A 12,184-nucleotide genomic window follows, 5' to 3' on the forward strand; every position below is an offset into this window, starting at 1 on the left:
CAGACGTATTAAATTAAAAGTCGAAAAACATGCATTAAACAGCAGCAGCCTTTTCAGAGAGCAGCGAATAATTCATTTATTTATTAAAACTGATGACTGATTCACATCTCTGCTGCGTCTCAGAGACGCACTTTACCAATTACAGTCTGTACGGTCCAACACAACGTCTCTGACTTGCTTCTGTACAGTATCTCTTTCTCTCTCTATCTGTCTCTCTCTTTTCTTCTCTCTGTCTTTAATAGTAAACAAGATGGAGAGACACGGTGTGAACGGTGTGTGATATGTTTGGTATTTTGCTCATGTTGTGTCAGACAGGTCAATAATAAAAGCACAGAGTAAACTACAGAGCGTGTCGATGTTTACAATTTTCGTTCACTGTGAAGCGCTTTCATGTCTCTCACACAAGGGACGCTCTTTATTTCTCTATATAATCCACTGCTACACTAATGCACTCATCCCAGCACTTCACCATCAAGGTAGAAAGTGTTCTTAGTACGCCCAGGCCGTGATCAGACTGCCTGCTCCACGTCTGAAACGCCGGCCTCCCAGGAACTCTTGTAGTTAAAGCACAGCATTTTAGCCATTTTTTTGTTTTGCTGTTTTTTTTTTTTTTTTTTAAATAGACATACTGTATATAGGGCTTAGGATTGTGCAGTATAGAGTAATGTATCCTTTTTTTTTAGCACAACTCAGGAAATATGATAAACTGAATTTTATTTTTATAACAAACATGACTGAGATTTTGTTTACCCGATTTTCCCCCTAATTTAGTCATATCCAATTCCCCACGGTCACTAGGGGGCTCCCACATTAAGGATAAGGATCTTCATTGACTAATGCTGTGTCTGATGCATCTCTTCTGCAAGTCAGCGACAAATTATTAGTCCATTTTCAAATATCAGGCGTTCTATTCGCTGAATGTTCACAAGAGCGACTGCAGTGGGCACCTCGAGACCCCTCAGCAGGAATCGTCTTTCGCAGACTTAGAGGCTTCCTTAAAGGACAAGAGCTTAAGAGAATTTTTATATCCAAAATCTTTAGTAATCTCAGAGACTTGACATTGACGTGATTTGTTGTAGTGTAATATTTCAAAAGCTGCTGATCTTCTGGGATTTCTTACACGCAACAATTTCTAGAGTGTACACAGACTGGTGGAAAATACCATCTGGCAGCTGGTGGTGTTCAATTCTTAATAAAATTTTATTCGTTTAGCGTTTTTAACAAATTCACATTGTCGCAAAGTTTGTATGAGAAGTGAACGTGTATGAATCAAAATTATAAGACTGTCCCTGATAAGCAAGCCGAGGACGATGGCGACAGTGGCAAGGAAAAACTCCCTGAGATGGTAATAGGGTGAAACCCTGAGAGGAACCAGACTCAACAGGTGATCTTCATTTGGGTGATAACAGATACCAGGGATCGATCTGCATTCGTTCATTATTGGAAGCTCCAGTAGACTGTAGGAAACTCTAGCCCTGGACTATCGAGCAACTGCCCTCACAAGTCCTTAGAGAACAGCTGTCTGCATCAGCCGAGGACAGGACTGTCTTTGTGGAAAAGTGGGACCGTCCCCAGTCACCGCACGCATCCCAGGCAAACCACATGGGACATCCATGCGACGAGATCTCCAACCAGAAGCAGGACACCAGGACGAGTCAGACCGCTCCAGAGAGCAGAGGGGGTCTGGGTCACTGGCAGCTCAGGAGTGACATGTGTAGCTCAACAGAGAGACAGGTAGAGAGAAAGCAGAAGAGGAGAGAGCAGTTAGGTAGTCATCAAACAATGTATAATGTGAATGTATATTTAGTGTAAAGTGCAAGCAGAGACTCTGGCAGGACTAACTATGACAGCATAACTTAAAGGGAGAGCCAGAAGGAAACACAAACATGAGGGCTTCCTGAGATGTAACGTGACCAATCACCTCACCGTCAACAAACCTGAGTGATCAATGAAAGTGAGGAAGACAGCATCCAAACATACCAGTTCACCATAATACTCTACGTCCATGAGTCCCCCAGATCTGCTCCTTTACCTAAGGCAAATCTATTTATAAAAATGCTTGGCTAAATAAATAGGTTTTTAACCCAGACTTAAACACTGAGACTGTGTTTGAGTCCTGAACATTAATTGGAAGACTATTCCATAACTTTGGGTCTTTGTAAGAAAAAGCTCTGCCCCCAGCTGTATTTTTCATAATACGCGGTACTGATAAGCAGCCTGCATCCTTTGATCGAAGTAGGCGTGGCGGATCATCAGACGCTAGCAGTTCACTCAGATACGATGTGAAATTTCACAGGGAGCCAATGCAGTGTGAATAAGAGGGGTGATGTGCTCATAGGTTCTGGTTCTAGTGAGGACTCTCGCTGCTCTTACCTTGTTGAACAAAGACAGTAAGGCGTTACAATAGTCCAACCTAGAGGTGATAAAAGTTATAATAACTGCTAATTTAAAGGATTTGGGAACATGCCCACTGCTGAGTGAACAGTTAATTATTTTTAACAGGGGTTCTGTTATTGCTGGAACTATCTGCTTGAGAAAATGTGTCGGTGTAGGATCTAATGTATAGGTTGATGATTTTGAAGCAGAAATGAGAAATTAGTTTACTCTCTTCAAGAAGAGTAAAGTATTCTAGGTTTTGATGTGGTGTGTACTTTTTTTGGTCGTATCAATGAATTGAACTGATTGGTTCGATATCAAGTTGCATTTATTTATTTATTATTATTTAGCAGTGGCGGCTGGTGAAAATTTTTCCTGGTGGGGCTGATGTGACAAAATATTTCTTTGCTTAGTCCAATATAAGAATTAAAATCAACAGTCAGACGATGATTACAATTAACAGTAATGATTTAATCTCCTCCTCAAAATCACCAGTTTCACATATAAAGTAAATGAACAAATTTCCATTGTATAATACGCCATGCATGCTTAAGAGAGTATCAAATACAATAATCAACATCAAAGGGTATGATCAGCTGGATCACCTTTCAAGCAAAGTTGCATCTCGAAGTGGTTCACACAAAGAAAAACAGTTTTAAAAATGCAATTTAACACAACAGTCTAAAACGGGTATATTAATAAGGATCTTCACTGCTCTTCGCTCGTTAAGTTCGCCATTATTACTCTGATTGACCGCGCCTCTCTCTGATTGGCCGCGCCTCAAAAGAAAAAAAAACTTAAATCTCGCGGTATTTTCTGCTGCTTGGGGCAGAATTTTCAGCGCCCCAAGACCATAAAATTCTGAGAAACTGATTGGCCGCATATTTATTAATTTACCCTAGCAACAGTACATGACGGGCTATTTGGCTGCACTCAGGGGCGCTTTTTCTCAGCGCCCCATGACAGAAATGATACAAGTCTGTCTGTGGAAATTCACTGGTGAATGAATGTCACTAGGTGGGAAATGTTGTATATGTTATTCATATCGCATGTAGGCACATACTGGTGGGTAAACCGAATTTAAAAACTTAATTTGTAAAAATATATTTTACATTTTTAGCCCCTCTTATCAGGGAGGGCGGTGCCCCAGCGCCCCCTATGGGCCGGCCGCCACTGTTATTTAGGTAGACTCATAAACGTTAATTCATCTTAATAAATACATCAAAACGGAAAATACAAAAGTTCACATTTTCCGCAAATACTCATATTTTGCGAGAGTATCACTTCTTCGTCTTTTTCTTCTTTGGTTGGTTGGTGCAATATCATTCTGTTTGAGACATGGCACTTAAACAATTAGTAATACAAGTTACACAATTTTTCAATGTTTATTACATACTCTTACTATAAGAGTCACGTAATGTAGTTTTATCCAAGGACTAAGATGCAATATGGAGGTATGTAATTATGACAAGGTAGTGCCGAGTTATGTACTGATGGTGATGTAATGACTCTGAGGTTATTGGTCAGGGGTAGCTCAGTGGTTAAGACATTGGACTCAACTGCTTACATGTATAATAAAATACAAATGGAAGTTGCTCTGGATAAGGATGTCTGAAAAATGCCTAAATGTTATAAAGAGTCGCGTAATGATGGTAAAATAATGAAGAGGTAGTGCCAAGTCAGTTCTGTAATGACTGTGGGGTAATGTCGATTTATGTAATGATGAGGTAATATGGACTCACATGTTGAGTCATGTAATGACAACAAGATAATGTCGTCATTAAGTGGCTTGTACGAGGTAATATGGAGTCTTGTAAAGATGATGCGATAAAGTCAAGTTATTAAATGATGACAAGATAATGTAGAGTCCCCTAATGACCATGAGGTAATATGGAGTTACACAACTTTTCAATGTATATTACATACTCTTACTGTAGTAGTTTTTCTTACTTCAAAACCCCCAAGAAAAATAGCTGCTTGAGACAGATTAGACAATAAACATTGCTGTTGAATCAAATTACATAGAAAATGGCAACGACCAAAAATTCAAATCAAGTCATCAGCCTCTCTTTTGATTTTTCAACAAAGACGATGTGATTTGCAAACGGCCATGCAATCTTTTGTCATAAAATGCAATTTGTGTCCTTTTAACCCAGAGCAATCTGAGGCAACACTACAGGGTCAATACTTATAGAAAGTCTACTTTAGGCTTGACCTCTGGATCGAAAAATAATATTAAAGCTTTACCTCGGTATTGATAATCGAACTGAATCTCGACCTCATAATTGGAAAAATTCCATCAGCTCAATAAGACGCTGGTCTGGGTCCGGGGACGTGATATTACAGCCAAAATATGCGCATAGTAAAATGTGTTTTGATTGATCGTCCTGCATCATGACCGCATGGGCTCTTGTGATTATCCACTATCATGTATTGTGATTGACTGCTCAGAGGTACTTGCACTGTGCACGTCAGGCTTTTGGAGTCATCTGCATACACCCTTACACACAGTCCTCATTGTGGCGAATCTAATTAGCCGATATGCTAATGGATCCTTTCCGCTCGGTTAACGAGCCGGCCCTAATGTCCTGAGAGAGTCGGATTAACCCCCGAGATGAGGCGTCAGTGTCTCCGGCCCGACAGGGTTTCTGGAAATGAAAGCTGTAATTAAAGAGGCAGAAAAAAACATAATTATGATGACTACTGTGGAGCAATTTTTGTCTGCCTCTGTGTGTTTGTGTGTTTATTTGTGTGTGTGTGTGTGTGTGTGGGGTGCTGAAGTGTGATTGTGCGCAGTTGCACTACAGACTCTGCAGCATTGGAGATAGAGATAACACACCTAATGTGGCTGAATTTGCTATCTTGCTAATGACTGAGTGTCGCACAGCCACGAAGGCATGCAGAATGTTCGTCTCGAACAGGGCTTTCCATTAGGCTGAGAGATTGCGGGGGACGTGCAGGCGACGCATGGTTACCTTGCAGATTTAATTTTCATTTGAAGCCCATTTGCACTTGTGGCCATCCTTAGCGAGGTGCTTAGTGCAAAGAGAATTTCTTTCATTAGCGTAAACAGCGATTAGACGCAGCTTCTCGCCGCAATCTGCAATGTTTGATGCTTTCTGACTTTTATGCAACTTGCGTAGGAGCTCTCGCATTGTGAATGCTTGTACTGTAGGAAAAATACAACAAATCCCCACCTTCAATGGATATTTATCTTAATATGCATGGAGCCAAGGTAGCTCTGAGGGTTAAGGCTTGTCAGCGGTTTAAGCCCCAACTCCACTAAGTTGCCACTGTTGAGTTGAGCAAGGCCCTAACCCCCATCTGCTCACTGGCTCCTGTATTATGGGTCGTCTTGCACTCTAACTTGAGCTTACTATATGATATAAGATATGAGAAGAATAAAGAATTTGACTGCGCAGAATATGTGACAAATAAAGGCTTAATTTAATAAAGTAATACACAGTCACATAGTAATGATGAGGTAACATAGAGTTATGGAATGATGTGTGCTAATATGATATGGGACAATGAGGCACAATCTAAAAATTATGATTTAGCAAATTTTCTCACAAGTTTCAAATAAATTTCCTTTTTTTTAACCTGTAAAGCTGCCGTGCAATAATGACCATTGGTAAAAGCGCTATATAAATAAGGTTGAATGGAATTTAATTGATATGGAGTCACATAAAGACAGTCAGGTTATATAATAGTTGCGTAATAACGGTGGGGTAACGTAAGAGTCATGTAATGATGGCGGGGTTAATGTAGAGTCACATAATGGCAGTGTGTTAATGTATAGTCACGTAATGGCGTTGAGGTAATGTAAAAGTCATGAAATGATAGCGAGGTAGTGTAAGAGGGCGGGGTTAATCTAAGAGTCAGGTAATGAGGTCATGGAGAGTCAGGTAATGAGGTCATGGAGAGTCAGGTAATGGCGGCGAGCTAACGCGAGAGTCAGGTAATGGCGGCGAGCTAACGCGAGAGTCAGGTAATGGCGGCGAGCTAACGCGAGAGTCAGGTAATGGCGGCGAGCTAACGCGAGAGTCAGGTAATGGCGGCGAGCTAACGCGAGAGTCAGGTAATGGCGGCGAGCTAACGCGAGAGTCACGGTGATAGTCAGGTAATGACTAAAAAAACTAAATGTAGTGTCATCTAATGACGATGATGTAATATGGAGTTATGTAATTCAGACGAGGTAGTGCTGAGTTATGTACTGACAGTGACGTAATGTAATGAATGAGGTTATGAAGAGTCGTGTAAAGTAACGAAGACGTAGTGCCAAGTCATGTACTGATGACTAGGTAATGTCAAGTTCTGTAATGATGGTGGGGTAATGTAGAGTCACATGATGCCATGTAATGACGACAAGGTAATGTGAAAGCCAGTCAAGATGACCAATGTGATGTAAAGGCCTCGTCATGATGAGGAGTCATATGTGATGAGATAAAGTCAAATTATGTAATAATGACAAGGTAATGCAGTCACCTAATGTACAGGCATGTTATTCACAAGTTCTGATGCGTATCTTTCTTGTTACACTTGGTTACTCTTTGTCTCTTGTTTTATTTTCAACATCAAAGTTCAACAGTTCTTATAGTTTTCTCGCATAAATCCACAACTCATTTGCTGTATCCTGTAGCTTACGGTCTTAAATCCTCGTTACAACAACCTATTTGCTGTATCTTTTTGATTACAGTTTTACGGTCAAAAGCTTGTGTTCTCCACAACTTCCGTATCCTAACAACGATTACTGTGCGTGATAGACATGCAGCTACACCACTATAAAATGATGTCAAAGAACAACTTATGAAATGATGTCACAGTGCAACTCACGATTATCATACTAAATGCTTAACTAATAAACCTAATGCTTAATGCTGAACTAATGAAATAGAAATAAACACAACAACAAATTTATAAAAATGTAACATGGCCCTTACACTAATGACCATGAGGTAATATGGAGTTATGCAATGTTGAGCTATGTAATGAGCTAGGTAATATTTTATTAAAAAAAAAAAAATTATGTAATTGAGGTAAGGTTAAGTCACAGTAATAATGAGGTAATGTAGAATCATGTGATCATGAGGGAACACAGCAATGACGAAGACTGAGTCATGCAGCAACAACGAGGTAATGCCGGAGTCGCGCAGCGGTGAAAAGGTAACGTGGAGTAGCACAGCGACATGAAGGTAGTCGCTCCATTAACACCTCCGTTATGTAAGATGTTGGTATCGTCTGTAGATTCCAGTGCAAAGCAGTTTTTATTTTGCCCCAGCAGAACAGAGGCCGCCATTTCCATCACTGCAATTTAAAAAGTGTAAATTTCTTTAGAAACTTGTTTGAGAGTTGTGCAACCAAGGCTGTCTGAGCAGAGCAGAACACTACCCGCTAGTTGTAAACGAGTACAGCAGATGGAAAAAGCAGGTAATGGCCATTTTCTCTAGCCGCACTAGCAGCTGCTGCCTTTGTTGACTGGCCTTGTACAATAAATGTGTCTCAGCGGCTGCCGCATACGGTCGTGAAATCGGAAAATGGAAACCTGACGCTTTTTTTTTTTTTTTTTTTTTCTTTTCCCCCCCATAAAGCATTATATCTCTGCCTCTAGAGGTAGAAGAGCATTGCTTTGTCCTTGTTTGAAAAGGATCCAGTTATCTGCATTTTAGTGCTGCCTATGTCTGTGTTGAAAGCCTTCTCTTGCTGTTCATGAGAACGTATAGCAGGATTTAACACCATCTTATAAGAGATGTGTATGTCTGTGGCGGTGGCGCTTTACAGGTGCGGCTTCAAGATAAGGAAAGGTTTAAGATTTACCCCTCGGGTCCGCATCATATCGATTCGATACTAAGATATTGGTCTGAAACTACAGATGTTGCACGTTTAACACCGCACACAAATTGTCCTAATAAACGATTTTAATGAACAAGAGAATGTTTCAGAGAGAGAGAGAGAGAATCGCGCTATCCTGTATATAAAAATTGTAATTAAAAAAAGGAAATTAACAATAAAGTGATCGCATGACGTTCTTAGAACATCTATCAGTGTCTTCTTCCAAAAGACGCACAGCTGGATTTTCTTGAGTATATAATTAATATACAAATTATAAAGTATATACATTGCATAAAAATAAACATTTACAGTCTCTGTATTTTTCCATGCATTCTTCTAACCGAAGGATTACCTGCTGCAGCGGAAAGAACGGCACATTTTTAGTCCGTATACAATAATAATATTACCCATTAAATAATATTTGTATTTATTTCTGGTACATATTCCTATGGCATCATCATTCAGTGGTTTTAGTGTTAATTGATTTTTTTTTCTTTCCTCATAATCCTCTTTGAAAAAGGACCCCTTCATTTTTTTTTTTTTTTTTTTTTTTTAATCTTTCCTGATTTATTTATTTAATGCCATCTTTATAACCGAGTCTCCGTCTCAGGGCTGGCCGAGTGTCTGGAGCAGAGCCGTCGGATAGAGGAGAGCGAGTACGAGGCGGCCGAGGGTCCACAGAGGGCTCGAGTGAACAGAGTCAGTCTGGTGAGTGACGCTTACACAAGCACGAGCATCCGCAGAGAGCCGTAATAATGCCACCACACGCCGTCCCTGTTCCCTTAATGGCGTCTCGTGTCAGCATGAAGCGTCTCCATCCTCCTTCCCCCGAACTCCCCCAGACGGCTCTGCGTTTATTACCCCTGCTCCGTGGCTGGATCGTGGGTCATTTTAGAAAGCTTCACTCCTCCCTAGAGGGAGGATGATGCTTATGGAGGAAAGTGTCGTCTCCCGAGAGGAGCACTATTTTTATTTATTTATTTTTTTTTTTTTGAGAGAGAGATTTTAGATCATCGCTGTATTTACTGAGAGTGTGACATTTCGTGCCTGTGGATTTTCAGCTAATAAGGAATATTTTCCACACGTTGAACACGAGAAAGCAGTGTCCCGAAGGCCAGGACGGTCTAGAGCTGATTTGATTATTAGAATTTTGCTGGTGTTTACACAAGTGGAAATAACATGCACATCCAGACCAAACGATGAGATTAAGACAGTTTTATTTTTTCATTCATGTTTTATTTACAGTAATCATTGTACACAAACACCTAATTTGCCTTAAAGCTACTCGAAGAAAATATTTTATTTTATGTTTAATACATTTTTAATGGCACTACTGGCTTTGCCATGTTGCAACACAGCGGCTTTCAGCTAGCGCACGTGCTTATGCTACATTCCACTAAAGGTCTCGACTCGTAATTGCTATCCTCCAACTAGGAAAAAAAACAAAAATCCAAAGACTCGTGACCTCGGGACGTTTTCCTCCACCTCGCATTCAGCATCAGCAGTAACATCACGCTTTTAGATTGAAATATTATCTTTGTATGTTGGTTTATCTAGACATAGCTGCGTCAATCTGTAACACTGATGCTGGGGAAGTACATGTAGAACTCTCTTCACAGTTAGCAGGTTAGATTGATGCTAACATAAACCAACATGACCTGATTCTGAGCTTCAACTTCCACATTAAGTCAAAGGCAGTGTTAAAGTAACTTCATTTCCGCTCCATGTGGAGAGTCTTTCTGAACGCAAGCAACCAAGCCTTTTCTGCAAGAAGGGAAATAAATGACCAAATGCATTTTTGAAAGAAAAAAGTATGAATGAATAAATAATCACTTTAAGGATGAAGAAAATAAGATTTATTTATTAATAATATTTATAAGACTTAATAGCTTAATAGCTTTTCTGATATATAAATATAAAGAATAAAACAAAAAAAGTAAATAAAGAAACATCAGGCGAAAAAATGTAAGAAAGAAAGCCATTCTGAACAAATGAAAAAACAAAGAATAAAAATAAAAACACTTTTAAATTTCTGAAACACAGGAAAAAAAAGAATTAAACTTAAAAAATAAACTGAAGGCTGTCTTTTTGATAGAAAGACGGAGGACTTCCTGAATGAATGTAAGAAAGAATAAAAGTAAGCCTTTTTGAAATTGAAAAAAAGAATGAAAAGAAAGAAAATCAAGAAAAAAGTTTTCCAGGAGAACTAATGAATGAACGAAAGAGAAACAAAGAAACCCTTAAAAAGGCTTTCCCTTTCGAATAAACACTTTTCTGAAAACTAGAAAAATTTTAATAATAAATGCTTAATTAAAAAAAGAAAACCTTTTGAAAGAAAATAAAGAATATAAATATTAAGAGAAATACAAAAAGAAAGCCTTTGCAAAAGAAATAGATAAAAATGAAAAGCAGAATTGATTGAGAAAATAAATTCTTTTGGAAAGAAAAAATAAAAGAAATAGAAAGTCTTTCTCAAGGAAAAAAAATGAATTGAGGTCTCTCTAAAGAAAGGGATAAAGAACAAATTAAAGGAAGCTTTTTCAAAAGAAAGAAAAAAGGATGAAATATGGGAAGTCTTTTTGAAAGTAAGAAAACAAAGATCACACTCCAAAAGAAATATAGATAGAATTATAAGGAAAGTGTTTCTAACAGAAAGTAAGGAAAATAAAAAGCCTTTACATAAGAAAGGCAGGAAGGAAAGAAGCAAGTAAAAAAAAGGTGTTTTTGAAAAAAGACAGAAAGATGGCATTTCATAAAGAAGGGAGAGAGAAAAAATGAATGAAAGACATAATATAAGCCAGGTAATTCCTCAGCGTTTTTCCTCCCACGCTGCTCTGCTAGCCTGTAACATATTTGGAGTGAAAAGAGGATCGAGGCCGGAGGGAGACGATTGGTGTGGCATTTGTTGAACGGGGAATGGGGTCAGAAGGAAAAGAGCACAGTCATTTAAGAGAAAAATAATGCAGTGACCGATGTTCAACCTTCCATTCTTCGCGCTTCCATTGTGCTCGCATCTTCAGCCCTGAGGCAGAACCGCAGAAGAAAGCATTCAGGTCATAGCGGTGTGGCTGATTTATTTATTTTGATTCGGTTATTTGCTTTATTTTCATTCCCCAGCTTCCTCCTCTCTTTGACGGCTGCTTCTTCTACCTGCTCGGCTCTTTCCACAAGCCTCCGAGAGACGAGCTGGTGCAGCTGCTGAGGGCAGGAGGAGGCCAGCTGCTCAGCCGGCAGCCCAAAGCAGACAGCGACGTGACTCAGACGGTGATGGCGGCAGCGTATCACGCTCAGCCGGACTCGGACCAGGCGTTCTGCACTCACTATGTCCTGTATGACCCGCAGAGCTCGAGCAGACCCGGGCCGGTCCGTCTGGGCAAAGTGTGGTCAGCGCCGTTGTCGTGGCTGCTGGACTGCATCCGGGCCTTCGGCCTGCTTCCTGTGCCTGAGCTCTGATGCATTTAACTTTCAATACGTGTAAGGCCGACTGCCAGGAGGCAAATCATGATCATAATGGCATGAAGCATCACATCATCATCAGTCATCACGACAGTGATTTTCTGCGTTACTCAGTATTGTGTATCGGACAATATTCCGAGCTTTTTTTTTTTTTGTAATTAAAAAAAAAAATGGTATGCTTATAATAGATCAATAGACCTTATCTATCAATTTAAACCACGTATATACGTACAGGGTGATTCACTCGAAACAGGCTCCGAATATAACTTTGGCTATGATGAAGCAATCTGAACGAAACAACACACAATGTGATCCTCAGTGTATGGAGCTTCGAACCCTCCCTGTTTATCTGCGTAAAAATTTTTAATGGACCAAGCTGAAAAAAACAAAAAACATTTAAAAAAAGAAAATTTGCTTATTTACATCGGATTGATTTACTCCAATCTAAGGGTTTTCAGGACACAGCTGATTTTCATTTAGCCACGTCCATATAGCTCCATAAAAGGAAAAAGCAGCTACC

General features: G+C 39.6%; 1 protein-coding gene across 1 annotated transcript in view; it reads left to right on the top strand.

Moving 5' to 3' along the window:
• Positions 1-12,028, top strand: part of bard1 (BRCA1 associated RING domain 1) — a 30,371-nt gene extending 18,343 nt beyond the window's left edge. The window contains exons 10-11 of the mRNA XM_053495737.1: positions 8,819-8,916; positions 11,326-12,028. Coding sequence (XP_053351712.1) covers positions 8,819-8,916; positions 11,326-11,661 — 434 coding nt within the window. The 3' untranslated portion in view covers positions 11,662-12,028. The remainder of the gene's footprint in view (positions 1-8,818; positions 8,917-11,325) is intronic.
• The last annotated feature ends 156 nt before the right edge of the window (positions 12,029-12,184 follow it).

Source organism: Clarias gariepinus, chromosome 5 (assembly GCF_024256425.1).
Source record: "Clarias gariepinus isolate MV-2021 ecotype Netherlands chromosome 5, CGAR_prim_01v2, whole genome shotgun sequence".
In the NCBI taxonomy this organism is placed as follows: Eukaryota; Metazoa; Chordata; class Actinopteri; order Siluriformes; family Clariidae; genus Clarias; species Clarias gariepinus.